The 21,468-nt window shown below is 38.7% G+C and overlaps 1 protein-coding gene across 1 annotated transcript in view; it reads right to left on the bottom strand.

Moving 5' to 3' along the window:
• The window catches only part of phf14 (PHD finger protein 14), a 132,572-nt gene that overhangs the window by 40,335 nt on the left and 70,769 nt on the right, over nucleotides 1-21,468 (bottom strand). The window contains 2 exon segments of the mRNA XM_051955129.1: nucleotides 15,220-15,341; nucleotides 15,904-15,966. Coding sequence (XP_051811089.1) covers nucleotides 15,220-15,341; nucleotides 15,904-15,966 — 185 coding nt within the window.

The following is a 21,468-nucleotide window of genomic DNA, read 5'->3' as shown; positions in this document are numbered from 1 at the left end:
ATCGTGAAATCACATTACATGCTCTGTCCAACAAGCTGTCTGTGCATGATTTATGACAGCCAGCAATATAAACTTCTCGTACTCACCACTGCAGCTTGATTTGTGTTGGATGTGTGTGCTGAGAAGAGTTAGATAGTTTGATGGCCTCACATGTGATGGTTTTACAGACAAATGTAATATGTTGGATGACGACAGTGCCTAAGGCTAAAACAGAGGTAAATGTTGCATAGGAAGGATTAAGAACAGCTTTAATCTGTACAGCCTGTAGAGAACAATTCTGCATTCTTTACTTCACATTAAAATCCAGTCTATGACGGTAGTATGAGTATGAACAAATCTCTACCCATAATGAAGTTTTTATATTTAACTCAAACTAAAATAAAGAAAATGTTCGGAATTATTATGTGAGTCAAGTTTGGAGGATTTCAGTTTTATGAAAGCATTAATTAAAAAAAAAAGACACTAATAAACAGGCTTGTTAACATGTGGTTACTTTTTATTTCAAGAAGGCAAAAAAATGGCAAATGGCAAAAAAATCTACCCTACGTGCAAATGTTTGGGTACCTTCTTACAGTTCGGTGCATCATTAATTTGTTGGACATAACTGAGTCACTGGGAGTTGTATGACAGGACAAAAACTGCCCACTGATGATGGCTTCAGTATTAGACCTGGTGCCTGACTCTTTAAACTTGGCAACAATCGATAACTATGGCTCCTCTACGCAACTGACTGAGGAACTGAAAGAAAGTTGAGTGATATCTTCAAAGTAGGAAGAGTCTACACAATTTTATCATCATCAAATGACAGTGACATCAATAAACTGCTGTTAATGATTTACTGATTAAAACAAAATATTATGCTACGAGGGTAAAATTAACATAGAGGATGAAGGATATGCACGTCAGAAAACGTGGTATGGATTAGCTGTAGTACCTGGTTGTTACAATCACAATTACAATTTCATTTAGCAGACCCTTTTATCCAAAGTGATGTACATCTGTAGTACAGGGTAGATACAACACAAAGCATGTAGGCGTGGCAACAGCAAGGGCCTTGCTTAAGAGTCTTCATTGGACAACTGCGCTCTGACCAGGATTTGAACCATAAATCACGCCATGTCAAAGTCAGGTGTGTTAGTTACTGAGCTATCCAGCTGCCACCAGCTTCCTAATTAACAGAGTACCTGAGGAGGTGGTCCCTTGAACTATCAGTAGATTTGTGTCGGCAAGCAGAGAGTATTGTGGGAGTTGAGCAAGTAAAGAGCTACCAGGAGAAAGTGTGCTATAATGCTTAATGGCTATTGGTCAGAGCTCTCGTGCTGCTAGTGTGCTGAATTGTGACACTGGGACTATGAGCTCAAGGGTATTTGTCTGTGTTAGATAAGCAGCCCAATACATGTCGTGGCTGTGGTCCATCACAACACAGAATAATGATAACCCAAGTTCATTTTATTTTATTTTATTGACTAATTGGTTATTGGTTGATACTACTGCAAACTATCAGTTAAGGGAACTGTCAAAAAAAGCATATCTAACAAGTTCTGGAGACCAAGAAAACTTAACATAAAACTGCCCCTCTGCTAGACAGAAAGACATAACTCTCATAAACATAAAAGAGCTGTGGGAACGTTAAGCTGAGACAATAGTCTTTATGTATTTGTCATTGTGCAGAAAACAGACAGAAATATTACCGAAGTTCATTTCAGTTTGGCTAATCTGAACGCTTGTTTAAGCTTCTTGCCATGCCACAGATCATGATCTCAGGTATCTGCAACTGACTTGGCATTATATGCAAAAAGAATGATGGCCCTAGTTGTAATAAACTATAACAACCAGTAGCACACAGCGGGTCGTCCACATTGATTTCGACTGAGATTAACCGAGCTCTAATAAGCATAAAGTTATGGAATGCTGCCTTCTGACAGTAAACTAAAAAACCTGTGAAATAGGTGCTATAATACTGTGTGATATTTATGCATGGCAAATTTAGTAAAACGTCTCGTCTAGAAATGTAATTGGCATAGATAATTGTCATCTTATGAGTTGTAGGGGCATAAGCTAACAGCTGCTGCACATTAGCACAAACATGCCGAGGCCAGTGGATTTCTCTCTCTCTTACACACACGCACGCACGCACAGTGTGTGTGTGTGTGTGTGTGTGTGTGTGTGTGTGTGTGTGTTGATGGGCTGAACAGGCATATCTGCCTGGTAAACGATGGGAATTTAAAGTGCCCTCCAGGCCACCTAGTGAATAGAAGACAAATGACCAAAATGTGTGTGTTCCACTAATGAGCACACTCCTATTGTTGCACACAAACTGCCAATTGATTTCACACGAATCTCCAACTAAGGCAAAAAGGAAGGCGCAAACTCTTCTGTTTCGCTGCAGGAGACCCTTGGAAGACCTTTCAGATTCACAGGAGGGCTCTTTTTATTTTGCAAGACTGCAACGACTGCATACATGCTTATCTAATTACTTTACCCCAATAAACCCTTTGTAATGTTTGTTGTGTATCATGGGAAAGATCTTTGAATTAAAGCATTGCTTGCTGATGCAGAAATAGGGTTTTCTGTGTCGGTGTGGCTTTTAATTTTCATTTATAAACGGAAAGTGGGAAAAAATGTGATCTTTCTCAGCAAAATTGCGCCGACAGGTTCACACATTCACACTGAGAGATGGCTACCAAAACATACATTGTACTGTTAGGGTCCAGTAACAACACAGTATTCAGACAGAAATCAGTTCTTTTAATGAGAGGAGTCATTTCCACAAGACACTCTCAGAATGTAGTTCTAACTTTGACATGGTAATTTACACAACTGACTAAGAGCAATATACCTTATATTACCAGCGCTGGTATTTGACAAGACAGGTTCCAAAATCGATTAAGCTGCTGTGGATCTAGCTGTGCTGCACAATTCTAATTTTACAATAGCCTAATTGTGTTGGAGTGCTCCCAGTTTATCATAGAATAGCAACAATAGTAAAACCTGCCAGCCAAACAGCAAAGCAAGTATGTTTTTACAGACAATACCAAGCTCCAGAAACACCCACTGTGCAGGGACTTAATGTCACTGTTGCAGGAACATTTAAGCATTTTTAAAAAATATTATCTATTTGCTATCAAACTTTATAGCAAAAGCAATTATCTATGTATGCAGAAAATCTTTAGCCTTCCCTAGTCAATCAAAAGGAAACTGTCAGTCTATTTTCAAAATTGTATTTCTCAAAATGCCGGATTTGTTTTCTTCTTCAGATTTCATGTACACACGTGGACAAAATTGTTGGTACCCCTCAGTTAAAGAAGGAAAAACCCACAATTCTCACTGAAATCACTTGAAACTCACAAAAGTAACAATAAATAAAAATTTATTGAAAATTAAATAATCAAAAACAGCCATTACTTTTGAATTGTTGATTAACATAATTATTTAAAAAAACAAACTAATGAAACAGGCCTGGACAAAAATGATGGTACCTCTATAAAAGATTGAAAACTATTTGACCAGAGTGACATGATTAACTCAGGTGTGTCATTTAACTGACATCACAGGTGTTTCCAAACTCATAATCAGTCAGTCTGCCTATTTAAAGGGAGACAAGTAGTCACCCTGCTGTTTGGTGAAAAGGTGTGTACCACACTGAACATGGACAACAGAAAGCGAAGGAGAGAATTGTCCCAGGACATCCGAAAAAAAATTATAGACAAACATCTTAAAGGTAAAGGCTATAAGACCATCTCTAAACAGCTTGAAGTTCCTGTGACAACAGTGGCTCATATTATTCAGAAGTTCAAGACCCACGGGACAGTAGCCAACCTCCCTGGACGTGGCCGCAAGAGGAAAATTGATGACAAATTGAAGAGACGGATCATTCGAATTGTATCCAAAGAGCCCAGAGCAACCTCCAAAGAAATTAAAGGTGAACTCCAAGGCCAAGGTACATCAGTGTCAGATCGCACCATTCGTCGTTGTTTGAGCCAAAGTGGACTTCATGGGAGACGACCAAGGAGGACACCACTGCTGAAAAAAACTCATAAAAAAGCGAGACTGGAATTTGCAAAAATGCATGTTGACAAGCCACAAAGCTTCTGGGAGAATGTCCTTTGGACAGATGAGACCAAACTGGAGCTTTTTGGTAAGGCACAGCAACTCTATGTTCATAGACTCAAAAACCAAGCATACGAAGAAAAGAACACTGTCCCTACGGTGAAACATGGAGGAGGCTCAGTAATGTTTTGGGTCTGCTTTGCTGCATCTGGCAAAGGGTGTCTTGAAAGTGTGCAAGGTACGATGAAATCTGAAGACTATCAAGGCATTCTGGAGAGAAATGTGCTGCCTAGTGTCAGAAAGCTTGGTCTCAGTCGCAGGTCATGGGTCTTCCAACAGGACAACGATCCAAAACACACAGCCAAAAACACCCAAGAATGGCTGAGAGAAAAGCGTTGGACTATTCTAAAGTGGCCTTCTATGAGCCCAGATCTGAATCCCATTGAACATATGTGGAAAGAGCTGAAACATGCCATTTGGAGAAGACACCCATCAAACCTGAGACAACTGGAGCTGTTTGCTCATGAGGAGTGGGCCAAAATACCTGTTGACAGCTGCAGAACGCTCATTGACAAATACAGAAATCGTTTAACTGCAGTGATTGCCTCAAAAGGTTGTGCAACAAAATATTAAGTTATGGGTACCATCATTTTTGTCCAGCCCTATTTCATTAGTTTGTTTTTTTAAATAATTATGTTAATCAACAATTCAAAAGTGATGGCTGATTTTGATTATTTAATTTTCAATAAATTCTTATTTATTGTTACTTTTGTGAGTTTCAAGTGATTTCAGTGAGAATTGTGGGTTTTTCCTTCTTTAACTGAGGGGTACCAACAATTTTGTCCACGGGTGTAGTAATTCCTCTACACAACACAGACTTCAGCAAAAGGTGAAATTTTCAGTGTGGCAGGTTGATGCTCAGATATTGTTGATTTTGTAATTGGGAACATACAGATAGTGGAAGGAGAGGAGAAAGCCAACCAACAGGAGCAGCCAATGACAGGCTTTTACCACCCAGCCCCCATGCCCATCACCCCAATGAAAGACAATGCGCTAGCCTAGCCGCGCTAGACAACCCACGGCAACGAATTTAACTCTCTGCCAGGGAGGGTCTAGTTACCCTCCATAAGGCTCGAGGCTGGGTTCTCCTAAAACTGGCCGGACCAATCACCATGAAGTGTAGAGTCAGAAGGCGGGCGTAATGAAGTGACGACAGAGGCGCGACGATTCTGACAGAAACAACCGGCGCACAATAAACAGTTATCTTTCGACTCGGCTTTGGCCACAGCCCTTAAAGATTTGAAGCTAAAATTCAACTTGAAAGATAAACAAAGGACGGCACTTAAGTGTTTCATTGAGAAGAAAGACGTATTTGGACTTATGCCGACGGGATATGGCAAATCCTTAATATACCAGTTGGCTCCGCGGCTCCGCTGGTTGGGAAGCTAATGGGACTTAGCCACACAATCCGCCGGTGCTCTCGGAACCATGTCAGCCTATTCGTTGCGTTGATTGGTTGTATACCTACCCAATTGCTGCAGAGTGATTTGATAGACAACCTTTTAGCCCGCCTCCCTCCCTGTCGAGCTTCCCTAGACCCTTGTGCCGTCAGAAACATGGGATCTAGCATGGCTAGGCTAACAATGCGCGCTATCAACAGTTAAGGAACACGACCAAGAGCACAAGGCAAAGACCCAGCCACAAAAATCCCTATATTCCATTCCAACTGAACATGCACATGATTTGCAGGAACAAACCTGATCCACAGATGACAACCCTGCAACCTGCTAATGTCAGGACACCCCTAGAGGTCCCATGTCCTTGCAACAAGCAAGAGGTCATTCAGTTCTCTTGAAATATTCATGATAGAGATATGTTAATTCAGGTGCTGAACACTTTTAGTCAGTTTGACACATTGTCTGGATCTGGTCTCAATGCTTTTGTACAGTCTGTAGCTTCAACCAGATGATGGTCAATTTGGACCCTTGTTGGCTGATCTGCGTAATGTAAACGGTGTTGTTCCCAGTCTCTTAACTGTCAGAGTCACCTGCTACCTTCAGCTTTTATCTGCTCCCAACACTGCCCTTACACATCCAGCCACGGCAAGGTCCTTGATGTTATCAAAGCAATTTGGTCCTGCTTTAATCATTGGGAAAATTGAGCAGCCCCTCAATCCACACCACTCCCACATCCCTCCTCCCTTGTACTTTGAAAGCAGACCAAATCCAATCACTCATAAGAGGTGTTATTGATTGATGTAATCTTATTGGAGGTGAGGTGGTGGAGGGGACATGATTGATTGCTTTTGTCTGCTACATGTGTTGCTCTCGGTTGGCGATTCGTGTCCACTTTCATCTGTTTAATCTCTGTGTGAAGTTCTCACATCCCTCCTCTTCGGTGCCACCAAGCAGGGCTGACGTCCCACAAATTTAAGCTGGTTTTGTTTGATCTCATCCACCTCCTCAAAATCGCTGTCAAATTCGTGTCTATGGTCTCATAAAAAGGAAGTGTAATTGCCTGAGGAACTTTAAAGAGTCTCCATTTATTCACATAGCCTCTGGAAATCTTCAGTGATGTAGCACTACAACTAAATTAAATCACGCAGAATAGGCCATAGATGACCCAAAATTGAAATTGATCCAGTTGAGTAAAACAGAAAATTCTCAATATTAGATCTTCAGACTTGTAAATTAGCAATGTAATTCAAACTATGTAAAGGATTTTGCCAGAAATGCTTGGGGTTTTGTTTTAGTCTACAATAAACCATCTTAAAAACTACAATTTTTTAGTTCACATCCTGAAAAAAGATGTCATATCAGGCAACGGAACTTTATGTATCTCTCTGTTCTTCTCCTCAATTTTGTAGGCGCTATATATCAGTTTATCTATTTTTTTCTTTTTTGATGTACTTACATGATATTTATGTATTGTTTGTACCTTTGTGGTTGTTTAACCTAGGTACTAAATATTACATACATACTGATTTTAGCAAAGAAAAAAAGTTGTTAACCAGGTTTCTTTCTATTCCTTAATGTTCTTCATACAAAGATTTTGAGGAACAGGCAATTCTTCAAAACAAAGCATGCAGCAAAACTGGAGAAAACAGGATGAATCAATTAAAAAAAAAACCTATGCAACTTTTGCAAAGGCTATTTAGACCTAACCCTGGCCTGTGCTTGACACAGTGGCTCAATTATAACAATTAGTATACCATAATATTTATTATGGTCACTCAAATAATGTGGTAGTGCATCTCAAAAAATTAGAATATCATAAAAAGTTATTTTGTTTCTGTAACTTAATTATAAAACGTAAACTTCATTTTATATCCATTACACATGAAGTGAAATATTTCAAGGTTGTTTGCTTTAATTTTGATGATTGTGGCTCATGAAAATCAGAAACCCAGAATCTGAAATTATTGGAACATTTCCTTAGATCAAACAAAAAGGATTTACAATACAGAGGCATCCAGTTTCTACAAAGTATCTTCATTTATACACTCAGTATGGGGCTTCATTAAAAACTACTGGTGGGTTTTGGGGTTCCGTATTAAGAAAAAAAATCATCCTCATTATAAATTTATGCCTCAGTCTCTCTCAATGATTTCTGGCAGTTGTTTCAGCTTTGCTTCAGCTCTTTTCCCTCTTTAATGTATTTTTTTTATCATGTATTTTATTCTACTCTTAAAAACATTCCATACCGTATGCATCTTGTTGCTGTCTTGCTCTTAAAAGGTGGCTAAACAAGCTGGACTTGTCTTTGACTGTTGCAGCTCAAAGAGCTAATAACACCGTTTCCCTTCACATTAACTGTGACAAATATGTACCAATTATGCTAAAACAAGTTTTGTATACTAATGAATAAACAAATTCTGTAGTATGGCTTGCTAAGCCACTATAAGCTACTGGCCCAACCCCAGTCCTGGGTGAACTTAGAATGGCTGTGTTTTGTTTCTCTTGAGTTTAGCATTTCATTGTTACAAGAGATCATTTCTTCTTTAAAATGCAACAAGGGCTAGTGTAAAATGTTAATATAGTAGCTAACATTTTCCTTGGATATTCTTACGAGCTTCACTGTGGCTGAACCTCAAAAAGAGTACTATAGGAAAACAATGATATAAAATTAAAATGACAGAAATGAACCGGGCTTATTAATAACAAGATGCAGAACTTGTACTGGTATTGATGCTTGTTGCTCCCCAACTACTTTGTACCCAGTCATAGGTCCATGTATTGACAATTGGGTCTGTGGCCTAAAAAATGTCTTTTCTCTGCAACAACCCTAGTGTTTGAGCTCAAATGGCTGAAGCAAGGTAGTGAATTTATCACAAGTGGGTAATGCAATTACTTTGGGGGTGACCACGTGACAAAAATCAATATGACACAAAGCACTCAGCCATCGACTCTCATTCATGACAAAGTGCACCGCTGTCTTTCCATAGAAAGGACTGGATTATTGTACTCGGTGAGCCTCCTACTTTTTGATCTACTGTTGGGTCACTGCAACATTATAAAAGAGCCTTTGTTTTAGAAGAAGTAATGAATTGACTGCTAAGTCGTACCTATGGAAAAAGCCCAGTCAGAGCAGTTACCTTTATTAGCCTATTGGAACACAGCTCATTCACAATTGGGAGAGGAAGAGAATAGGAGTAATCTCTGCCACTCTCACCTCGTGCTTGGTTTGTGTCTGAGCTTTTTTATATTTTCCAGCAGGGGGCCTCAGTAAACTGGTTACCACACCGGAATAGAGTTCATCCGAACAACATAGAAGGACTCACCTCTGCAGAACAAACTCAAAACCTGTAGCATTGACCTGGTCACAAATTTGCTGCAGAAATAGGCCTAGAAATACAAGCAGCTTGCTTAAAGTTAGATAGCCAGTTAATATACAAAGCAGCCATAAGGTTCATGTTGAGGGTGTAATAATTAAAAATGAGAAGGAGGCAAATAGTGCAGTCAACCATAGTGGTGAAAGAAACCAGTTAAGAAGGAGGAAAAGGAATAGCGAGTACCTCGGGGAGCATTCAAGTGGACCAACACAGTGTCTGAATCAGAGGGATAAAGAGACAGAAGAAGCAGCTCAGGAGTAATAGATTTTAGCCGCTTGGCCCTGCTTCCCACACAGCCCCAGTCCCAACTCCTGTGTTTTCTGTTTTAATAGGCGGAAAAAGGTGAAGTCAGCAAAAACAAAATGCCGCCATTAAATCATCTCTCCAGATCTAGTGTCAGAGCAGTAATAGAAAATGCACTCATCATCAGAAAGGTTACTGCTTTCCAGAACCTCCCTGCTCGCTTTTCTCTCTCTTCATCCCTCGGCCCCTCCCCTTCCTGCATCTCAGCTTCTCTCTCATCCTCTAACCAAAAACCAGCTATAGCCAAGTTGATCTCTGGTTTGCTGGTTGTTTTTCCACCTTATGGCGACTGGGGCAGCTACAGGTTCACTATGGTGAGTTGGTTAGATCTCATAGAGGTTCCATGAATTGAGCCTGCCACCATTATCAAAACCACTTTGTTTTCTTCCAGCTGTTGTGTAAAGAACGGAGGCTGTGCATCTACCTCCAGTAAGTGTTTCTTTATTACACTATGTTTAGAACTTTAATGGTAACTTTTTACACAACAGGGGTGGCAGTATTAGCTTGTCTCAAATTATTTTATATCTCAAGAGCCACTAGCAATTTGCCAAAAATTACCATAGCTGCATCTTGCGCTGTCAAAGCCTATTGTTGACTATTAGAAATGTGCTTTAGGTCACTGTCCTTCAGGTTATTTTTACACTGACATCATCCCCAAGCCCTTCCTAGATTACAGTCACACCAGGAAATAGTGACTAATACCAGATGTATTGTGAGTACAGAAGAAAACAGAAACACTGCTAAATACATCTCAAATGTATGGTTATTTTTTTATTCTATCAAAAAAAGTTAGACTTATTGTACAGACAAAATTTAATTGGAGATATAAGCATCAGACTGCAATTAACTGTTTACACACAGTTTTGTTTCAAAGACGAAGCATTTTACATTCTGGCCATCCTACTTCTTTCCAACCACAAAGGTTCTGGTTGTAGGACCGGCTTTGTTCTGGGTAAGTGGAACCTGGATGGCGCCTTGACAATCAACCTGTATTTCAATAAACTTGCAGCAGAACTGCTGCACTACCATAACGAGACAAATGTAGCTCAGGGAAAACAAGAAGAAGAAGATCCTGAAATTGTTTACCTTCTAGCTTTTAGCGCCTTATTATAACTATTTACTTCAGTCCAGTTGCAATATTAGTCAGTTATGTATATTGCTCATAAGCAGACAAGATGTGCAGATGTGTGGTAGGTAATTTGTATTCTGCAGACCTTCGTCATTGTTTTTCATTTTTAAGCAAGATATGCTCACTGATCATGAGATGGTTTGTGCTTCAGGTCCTGTAGGACTCCAATTGTTAGCAAAATGCTTCAAATTTACATTTGTAGTCTTTTTGTTAATGGAAATGTTCATCTAGAAACACTTTTGCCAAGCACTCACCTCAGCCACATATCAGTCTTATGCAGTTTTATCATTAAGTAATACTCCTAAAAATAAAAAATATTAAAATGCCATGAAATTTACTTAGCACAATCATCCTCAGTTGGTGCTAGTTTTAGTGTTGTCTTCAGTGGCCTTTTAATTTTTTTTTACTTACCGACATATGACAGCTAATTGTTTATTTTCTTATTACTCATCTGCCAACAAAAAGCCCTATTGCATATATCCACAATATGCAAATTAAAGATAAATTAGGTGCCTTACTAATGTGCATGTAGTTCACAAAACATGCTAAAAATTACATTATTCGTATTGCTCAATGCCTTATTGGTGTCTTTGGGCTGTTGGCTTTATTGTTCTATGCTCTAGGGGCTTTTAAAATGCTGTGGTTCTCCTGACATGTGATTCACTCGTGAACTTATACTAACACTATAGAACACTATAAAAGAAAGTATCTATATACTGACAATCAGCAGCTACAATACACATTTTTACATGTGACTGCAATAAGTGAATCCAGCAGATCTGTTGAGACTTCACTCTCACAATGTGGGCTGAGAAGCAACATTTCGTCTGAGCCACCCCCTACGCAACAAGAAGGCCACTTCCCAGGTGATAAATCACAGATGACAGAGGGCATTACACGCACAAATGGACCGCCGATGCCATACCTTTAGAACAATTAATTAGCTGTCTGACACTCATTTATCACTGCAGCAATAAGGTGAAAAAGTCAAGAGTTTATTAAAGCTCCGCTTAATTTTCAAGAGCTATAGGCCAGAGGCTGAGAAATTTCACATACACAACAGCAGCAACAGTCACATTCTTACTTCAAACAGGATCATAGTAATACAGAACACAATTTATCAGAAATATTCCCTTAAAAGCGTGTCTGTCAACAAATGTAAACAAATATTTGGCAAATTAAAAAAATCTGGTTATTGGTTCATGATCACATCACAAATCAGAGGTCAACTCTGTTCACAACACAAGCTTATGATATACGTATAATCAAGTATGTAGGCACAAAATGAAAAGACATAGTTTGACCTCTTCAATAAATACTGTACACATCATCACACTACATAGCTACCCGGCATTCAAATTTTTACAAGACCACATCACCTATATTCAGTTATAATCCATTGTACAGATCTGGGTAAATACATATAACCATGCACTGTAGAACTGACGCACAGTCTTTGAGACTGACTGTAAGTGAAAGGAGAGGACTGTCAGGCGTCAACAAGTCATTCCTCACCTAAATCTTATCGCTAAAGACATACCAAGTGAGGTGATACTTCTTGGCACACCAAAAGAGAGCAAAAAGCATGAAACTGCATTGGTCTGACTGGTCCCAAAAGCATGCAAATAGAGCCTTGGATAGGCAACAGAGTGACATATGAGGGCAGAATATGACACTTGTCACAAGGCCTGACAGTAGAGCAAGCAGCTGTTGTTTTGACAGCACTACGGTCCACCAGGGACATGGAGATGAAGCTGGGCTTCTTTCTGATGACGAGTCAGTTTAACTGTCACTTCAGGATATGAGGACAAAGAAAGACTTCTAAATAGCTAAGGACGCTAAAGACATCAGAACTATGTAGGTACTATTACTGATAACTACACTAGTTTGGACTACAAATACTTTATGCTAGCATTACTTTACCGCTTTACTTGATACGCTAGAAACAGTTGTCATTTCTGATACACAACAATGACTTTTCTTAATACTTCTGGCTTTCTGTACACCTAAAAAACACAACACTCAAGTCCGGGAAAGCCTGGGTTGAACTATATCTGCAATTAACCAAATTTACACTGAAATGCTCAGGGTGATTGAGTGACAGATGACTTCAGTCAATAACACCGATTAGTACTGATGAGAAGTCATACAGGGAAGTCAAAAGTGCAGAGCACTAGTTGAGAACCAAAGAAAGGATAATCTGACAATCTACAAGAACTGCTATATATGTTAACTGCAGGTGAGTACCTAGAGGTATAGAGAGGAATATCTGGGATGGAGTACAAAGCTAGAAGATGCAAAGATCAACTGTTGCAAAGGGTGAATCAGGTTTAAAGCATGTTCAGCTTTATGTTGTGCTCCCACAGTGCAAGCATTTCCTACAGGGTGAAAGCGTCAAACAAATTCAAAAGCCATGTGAGAGTTCAGAAGGCTTGCCAGCTTTCAACAATTTTTTCCATCTCAACAGCCTGATTTGAATAAAATTTTAAAGACTCCATGAAATGGGAACTTGGGCTTCCAAGAAAGCTGATTCTTTGTGGAAAACAGACCTCTTTCAGTGGTGTTCATGTTTTATTAGATGATATACTGTAGTCAAGAATTTCAAAGCCACCTTGTCCACCTTGCCTGTCATATCAGATTAAAACTTCTTTGGACACCATATCTGATAAATGCTTCAATGTCTAATATCCAGAACATTTTTTTGTAAAAGAAATAAAGTATGTTAAAGAAGTAATGACACAATTTCATGGGATCTTTAAAGATACCAGCGCTCAAATATCTTACAAATGAAATTTGCTTCTATCAGTTGGCTCAATGGTTAGCTCCTAAGTCAATCTGAGTAGCCCAAGAGAGATATTGCAGTATCTTGCCAAAGTACATGAATTGTATAATACACAAATATTTCTTACTTGATCAAAACTTGCATTGTATTCACAGCTAGTCACATAAGAAATCAACCAAGTTACTGGTAGTGTCTAAGAGTAGGTAAAGAATCCAACACCATTAACAATCACACTGGCTTCAATCAGCTTCAGCAGTTAGGGTTACATGTTTTAGATTCAGACAGTTCTGCTCAATTTTCGTTGAACAGTTGCTGGTCCAGTTTGGATCAGAGATGGTTGTGGGACGGCGTGACGGTCTTGTTCTTCAGCCTGACTCGAGCGCCATTCTTCAAACACCTCAATTTGTCTCTGTCTCTAAGCCAACGGTCATCTGTCCCGAGTTTTTATGGGAGGTGAGGTGGCTGCCCCGGCTCTCACAACCTGTGCAATGCAAAGATAGAAAGAGTCAGGGCAGCACACCTCATACTCCGACCAGTAACCCTTAAAATTCAAACGCTGCCTCAGGAGCACGATAAATCAAACACAAACATGGGCAAAGTATCATTTCTAAAAAGCAGTACAAATGTCACTGCATTTCTGTTAATTAAAAATCTATATATTTTTGTGTGTAGATCTTACTGTGCACTGTTTTTTTTTTCTTTTTGCTTCCTATTTACAAAAACTACTCATGAAGTAGTGCAAAAGAAAAACACATTTAAAGGGCAGCTTCCTAGATGAAAGCCAGCATTAAAAATGGCCTAGAAACACTAAGCCTGCATGCACAAAGTCAGTTGACATTATCCAGACAAAAACAGTAGAGAACAGCTGGCAGGGAAATTACTTACCTTACCTCATCATTTACCTAGGTTTCTCTTATGAAGAATGCATTCATAAAAAATACATGTGTGTATACTTTGCCATTTGTGCTATCCACATTTTAAAAAAACGACAAAGGTAGTTGAATGCACCACTTACATTAAAAGCAGAGGCACAGAAAAAAAAAAAATCCTCACATCAGGGAAGCTGAAATTATAAAATATTCTACATTTTTGCTTAAAATAACTATGATAATTACACAGTTATTGAAAGAGTTGGCATTTTATTTGCGGCTGATTAAATATTTTTCACGCTCTAGTGGGTTTATGATTTTTACATTGAAACGTTTATGAATTAAATGTTGAGTTCAGTGACAGCAGTTTAACAATGATAGAAAAACAGGAAAGTAGATTGGAATTTATTCAAAAACAATTTTAGCATTTCTTAAAAATGAAAAAAGCTTGCAAGCTTGAAGAACAATGGTGGACATGGCACTGTTGTAGTAATGGAAGTAGTGCTGCAAAATGTAGTTTTCGGAATTCACCAAGAAACAAAAAAAGGTTTACTTCAACAACAAATAAACTCAGGAGCAGACAAGGCCAGATGCTGAACGAAAATTAATGACAAAACAAGGAACATAAAGGAATAAATGCCTATTGTACATACAAGCCTTAAAAAAAAAGGCTGAAAATTTTCATTCTACCAGTTGAAACTAGCCACAGCTATATTTCAAAATAAATAACTTATAAGCTGGTAAAAGCTGGATGAAGATGGTGAAAGTTTAAAAAAGGCAATAACAAACTCAAGAAGGAAATTCTATTCAGTGAAGTCTGATGAAAATAGAGGCATCTTTTAGGAAAGAAGTTCATCATATGACAAAGCTGCCTGCTGTAATCTACATTACTACATTTCTATTTTTTTTTTTTGCACAGAATTCCAATGGCAAGAAGAATCCTGTTTATTAGATGCCTGACACCTGAAATCCCAAGAACGGAGTGGAATAAATTGTGGTATTCATTATGCCCTAATCAACTGTGCAAATATATGTGGCAGGTCAATATAGGGGGCCTATGCAGAAGATACCCTCAGCCCTTTGATTTCGCAGAGCCCAGGCGGTCAGAGCCTAATGAAGACTGAACTTTAATCATCAGGAGGATATGGCTGCCTCAGAACGCATGCTCGTATGCAGGCTGTGCACATGTGCGCACTCGCACATGCACACACGCACGCACACACACACACACACGCACGCACGCACACCCCCTCACCTCACAAGGTTTTCATTGTCGCCAGGTCCTTTGCAGGTTGTGCACTCAGTCCTTGTGTCATCTGCCTTAGGTTTTTTCTGCACTGCAGACTGGCGCTGTCGACGTTCCCTTGGCAGTGGTTCCTATGGAAACATGGCTGATTAGAGATGAGAGTTGTATAGGTTCTAGCTGGTAGGCCTGATTTAAAAAAGAACAAAATCTTAAACTGGAGAGAGATGAGAAGTACACTAGAGCCTTTTTGTCATAAATATACTATACATGAATAATTACAGCAAGACCAGTACATACAAACATTTTGTTCTGTGTGTAAGTGTCATATAATTCCAGCATCCTTCAGGTTAGTTTGTCTGCTTTACAAAGGAATTGTGTATAGCAGGTGTCACTGTTTTCTGCCACTGTCTCTTTTGGATTTTAACACTAGTGAGCACCAAAGTCCAAATTTAAAATTGTGCATTTAAGTAACTTTAGAGGAAACATTTTAATGATTATTCAGTTTTCTTCAAAGAGTGAGATACTGACCAATATGAGCAAGGTAAAACTTGTAAACCTACATTACTGAACCATGCAAACTGTGTCAACAAAGCAAATAACAGCGAAGGTAGAAGGGCAGGGGTTGAAGGTTATTTCAGCAGTATGGAAGCTGGAACAAGCAGTGTTTTGGTACAGTAGAGCAAAGTGACAAACCTCGATTTTATCTTCTCTGTCTTCACAAATTGGAACTCGCTTCCTCTTCTGCCCTCTGGTTCTCTTTGAAACACAAATATTTGCCTCAATTAACACAATTACTCATAGTTTATAGAGGCAAATGTAATACAAGATGACGTCAAAAAAGAAAAATACAACAAAGACAAAAACCTTAAAGGGAATAAGAATAAAGAGGACAAATAAATGCGACTGAATAATTGTATTCATCATGATCAGTTTACAGTTTTCTTTCAGGGCCTCTGACATGATGTTTTCTGGTGTCATTTTAAAATGATTGTAGCCAATCTTGAATATTGGCCACCAAATTTGCAACTTATGAATAAAAGAAAAACAAATACACTTTCTTTTTCATTACAAAATGTATATAATGGTTATTCAAAATCAAATATGTTACATTGTTATTTTAGTAACAGCAATTGTGTAAAATATCTGTCTCTGAAGAAGGAATCAACTGCTGTTTTGCAAGCTGTTCTGAAAAAGATGGTGAAATATGATTATAGACAAAGTTGGCAGTATGGCCTCTGCTCTATAAAATGAATATATGATATAAATGAAAGTATAAATTATTTAATTTATCTTTGCCTTTTAACTGATGCACACACCTGCTGTCTGTATCCATTTTTATTTAGTCGGCCTCCAGTTAGTTGGAAAAGCTAAAACAAACTGATTGCATTTAACAACATTGCACATTTAATATACTGTACATTAAGCAAAATTGTTAATATGGAAGGATCAAATCGTATGTGCTATATGCAATGAATTATTTGACCAGTGACGCTCCTCTGAAATGACACAAACAAGTCACAACTAACAACAGTAGGACATTGCATTCAATATGTTATTGTTTCTGGTATTTTGTTATGTTTTATATTTAGATTTTTGCGAACAAAAAAAACCCAAAACACCAGTTTTTGAGAAAACGCAGCCTCTAAACCAATGGTCCTGGTAATTTCTACCAAGTTTTAGAGCATTCTGGTTCAGCTTATACAGTTGCTCTCTAGCCACTTAGTCAATTGCAAGACCAAACAGCTTAATGAGCCTGAGTTGGTACCAACATGTAAAGGCAGATACTCCAGCAGACATGACACAAGGCTGGTCTCTATGGGCTAATAAGAGCATCGTTCCTCTAAGATAGACAGAAAACTTGCTTTTGCAAACACTGCCAAAAGAAAGGAGAAGCAATCAAATCCAAGAACACCAACATCACATTCAAGCATGGTGGTGAGAATGCAATGTTTTGGGGATGTTTTTCAGATGGGCCAGGTAGCCTTGTTAAAGTAAACAGCATCAAGAGAAAAGAGAACTATATTATGATTCTGATGAAAAGCATCAGGCAGTCTGCAATACACTTGACCCTGGGAAGTATTAAACCTTCAACAAGACAATGGTGTAAAACATAAAGCCAAAGTGATCATGAGATGAAAACAGAGGACCGCAGCAACATGTTGGGAGTGTCTCAGCTACAGTCCAGTCCTGAATCCTATCCAAAATCTGTGGAGAAACTGAAGAGCAAATGTTTGCAAGGAAGACATTCAACCGAAAAGACCAAGAGACTGTCATAAAGAGTAGCAGAACATAATCCCAGTGGTGACATGCAGAAAGGCAATAATGGCAGTTATAAAAATGTTTGATAGTATGATTACTGTGACAAATAAAGGCTTTACACTTGCCTATTGGGCATGAATGACTTTGGACATTATTTTATTTTTTAAATTTTAACAAAAACATACAAATATTCTAAATTTGTCTTTAAGTTCTCTATCACAAGGTTTTACTTTTTTTGTTTCGTTGAAATGGGAAATGTTGCAGTTTGGTGGGGCACATTATCCTGCAGGGCCAGAATGCTGCATTCAGGGAGTGCTAAATGGAAAATGATGTGACAGCAATCTTGCCCTCTGCCATCGGGGACTGTGCTTAGTCTGAAAGCACATTTAGGTGGATATTACGTATCAAACTAACATTCACATTAATGCCAGGACTCCCGGATATCCAGCACAATATTGCATTGTAACAACATGATCAATGCTGTACACTTGTCAATGGGTTTTAATGTAATATATATAAATACATACATATACACAAATTAAAGGATAAACCAACACAGTACCAACTTAGTGAGGTGTTGGACCAGTCCCAGTGGTGACATGCTTTGGAGCTCTACTTAAAGGACAGACCAGATGGACCACCATTTGTTATTCGTTTATTTCATTATTTATTTACTTATTTAAATGTATTTATATATATATTCATTTCATTATTTATTTACTTACATTTTTACTTTTTATTTTTACTCTTGTCTTTACGGTTTTCCCCTCAATTTTCTTATGCTTCACTTTTTCTACTTCCTTATTACAGTACCAGTCAAACGGCTGTATACAAACAGTATCTGTAAAAAGTTTGGACATGCCTTCTCATTCATTGGTTTTTATTTATATAAATAATTTTCTACATTGTAGATTAATACTGAAGACATCAAAATTATGAAATAACACAATTGGAATTATATTGTAAACAAAAAGGCATTAAACCAGAATATGCTTTATATTTCAGATTCTTTAAAGCAGAAAAAGTCGTTTTGCTTTGATTACAGCTTTGCACACTCTTGGCATTCTCTCAGTCAGCTTCATGAGGTAGTCACCTGAAATGGTTTTGAATTAACAGGTGTGCCTTGTCAAGAGTAAATTTGTGGAATCAATTGCCTTCTCAATGTGTTTGAGACCATCAGATGTGTTGTGCAGAGGTAGGGTTAGTGCACAATGGATAACCCTGTTTGACTGCTGTTGTACTCAACAGTATGGCAAGAACCACTCAACGCAGTGAAGAGAAACAATAGACCATCTTTACTTTAAGAACTGAAGGTCAGCCCATCTGCAAAGTTTCAAGAACTTCGAATGTACCCTCAAATGCAGTCACAAAAAAACATCAAATGTTATGATGAAACTGGCTCACATCAGACTCACCCCAGGAAAGGAAGACCAAGAGTCCAAGTTCATCCAAGTTACCAGCCTCAGAAACTACAAATTAACAGGACCTCAGACTACAGCCCGCATAAATTCTTCACAGAGTTCAAATAGCAGACAGATCTCAACATCAACTGTTCAGAAGAGACTGTATGAAACAGGTCTTCATGGCAGAACTGCTGCAAAACATGCCACTTCTGAGGATGAACAAGAAGAAGAGAATTGTTTTGGCCAAGAAACATAAGGAACAGACATGACACCAGTGGAAATGTGTACTGTGATCTAATGAGTACAAACTTGAGATTTTTGGTTCTCTTTCTCTGTCTTTGTGAGATGCAGAGAAGTTGAGTGAATGGTTTCTACCATGAAGCATGGAGGAGTGTGATGGTGCAAGGGTGCTTTGCTGGTGACACTGTTGGTGATTTATTAAAAATTCAAGACACGCTTGGCTACCACAGCATTCTGCAGCAACGTGCCATCCGATCTGGTTTGTGTTTACCGGGACCATCATTTGTTATTCAACAAGACAATGAGCCCAAACACACCTCCAGGTTGTGTAAGGGCTATTTGACCAAGAAGGAAAGTGATGGAGTGCTGTGCCAGATGACCTGGCCTCCACAATTACCCAACCTAAACCCAACTGAGATGGACCGCAGAGTGAAGGAAAAGCAGCCAACAAGTGCTCAGCACTTCTGTGAAGTCCTTCAAGAGTGTTGGAAAACCATTCCAGATGAGTCATCAAAGTGACTCCTTGCCCTATAGATTGGGGCATTGTCATCCTGTAGGATACCACACCCATCAGAATGGAAATGTTTTATCATAGGACAAATCTGGTCACTCGGAACAACTTTGTATTGATTTGCACCGACTCTTCCCTCCATGGGGATATACAAGAGTACGCCAAATAGTTCTTAGACTCATTTGAAAACAATGGGCATAATTCCAATTTTGGGGAATAACTGTGTACTATAAAGCCTTAATTCACTGTCTACAAAAACTAAAATGTTTGCAGCAATCAAAGAAAAAAGGAGAAGAAAGCTTTGCACTTTGGAGTGCTTTTGCTTCAGGACAATGTGCCCGTCCACAAAGCACGTGGCAGAAGCAGTCAAATGTGGCTTTGAAATTTTGCCCCATGCACCTTAATGTCTGACTTCTGTTTCTGAAATTGAAATCCCACTTGCATAGTCACATTTTAAGAGTGATTATGAAGTCATCCACGCTGTTGAAGAGTATCCGGGGGCTCAAGATGTGACCTTCTTCTGCAAAGGGATAGTAAAACTTAAACATTAGTGTACCAAGAGCACTGGAAGTTAAAGGAAACGATGTTGAAAAATAATGAAACTACAATCCCCCTCTTCTGTGACATGTTTTTTGTGAGGCTGAGAATTCCTTCAAGTACCCTCTATGTCAGCACAATGTCCACCACATTATAACAAAGCCCCTCACTGTGGGATACTACTTCCTAACCACTAGTCTCCTCACAAACTACACATTAAGGCAACTTGACTCACAGCACCAATAATACTAACCACATGCTGTGACAATGAAAATGACTGCTGAACATGCCAGAATACAGACCACATTCTTTCTGTGCAAGGGAAAGCAGCACTGGATGGACACAGGACAATACCCATCTACTTCACAGGCCTGCAATGTGATCCCTTCCTACAGGTGGCTTAATACAGCATGAAAGGAAATACAAATCAAACATCTCCTTCTTGTTGCTAGCCAGCGAGTGTCTGATGCTGGGGAAGGTTTAAAAGGGGAAGAAAAATTGACAACATATTTAAACAGATTGTGAAAACAATTCCATCTGTCGCCTTTGGCTCACCACCACTCACCAGATGGAGCACTTATCATTAAGACTGCTAACTGCAAGAATGCTGCCAATTGGCTCCTTCAGACCTCAATTTCTCCTGCGATTGCAGCACTAAACAAAAGGCCTAAAATTATTAAATAATTTCTAAAATAGTGTCTGTTAAAGCAATCTATAAGGCCAGGAAGAACAGAGTGAAGTTCAGTAGCTGGATCAGCTGAAAAACACTCAGCCACACAGCAAAGCTAATCTCAGGCTCTGCTCAGGTGAAGAAATTAAAGCTGTGGGCAGTTTATAAGTCCCAGGCAAAATCAATCTTTTAATTAAGTACATCAGTGCATCTTTAACAAGCATGAATCATTTCACACAGGATTAAAGAAATTAACAGAGCATAGGAAGTGGTAATAACTAGATATATTAACTTAATTTCACAATTTTTGGCTGATTAATGGCATATGTTTATGTGGGAGGTTTTAATGTTAGCACTGTGGTGAGTTGCCAGCAGCAGCAAACCATATCCCATTAGTTGGAGTATTTTATCACCACCTTCAGTTAGCCTCTTGAACCCCTTGACATTTCTCCTTAATTTGCATTAAGGGTAGAAAATAGCTATATCATTGCATCAAATTAGAACATATACCCTGTAAAACTATTCCCTCCCTTTTACTTTTCTACATCTTGCTTTGAACAATTAACAACAGGCAAAGAAATTAGCAGAATCCTACACAGCAAAATGTCAATTTAAACAAAATCTGTACTTCGGCAATA

Source organism: Acanthochromis polyacanthus, chromosome 11 (assembly GCF_021347895.1).
Source record: "Acanthochromis polyacanthus isolate Apoly-LR-REF ecotype Palm Island chromosome 11, KAUST_Apoly_ChrSc, whole genome shotgun sequence".
In the NCBI taxonomy this organism is placed as follows: Eukaryota; Metazoa; Chordata; class Actinopteri; family Pomacentridae; genus Acanthochromis; species Acanthochromis polyacanthus.
This window is presented reverse-complemented; position numbering and strand designations above follow the sequence as displayed.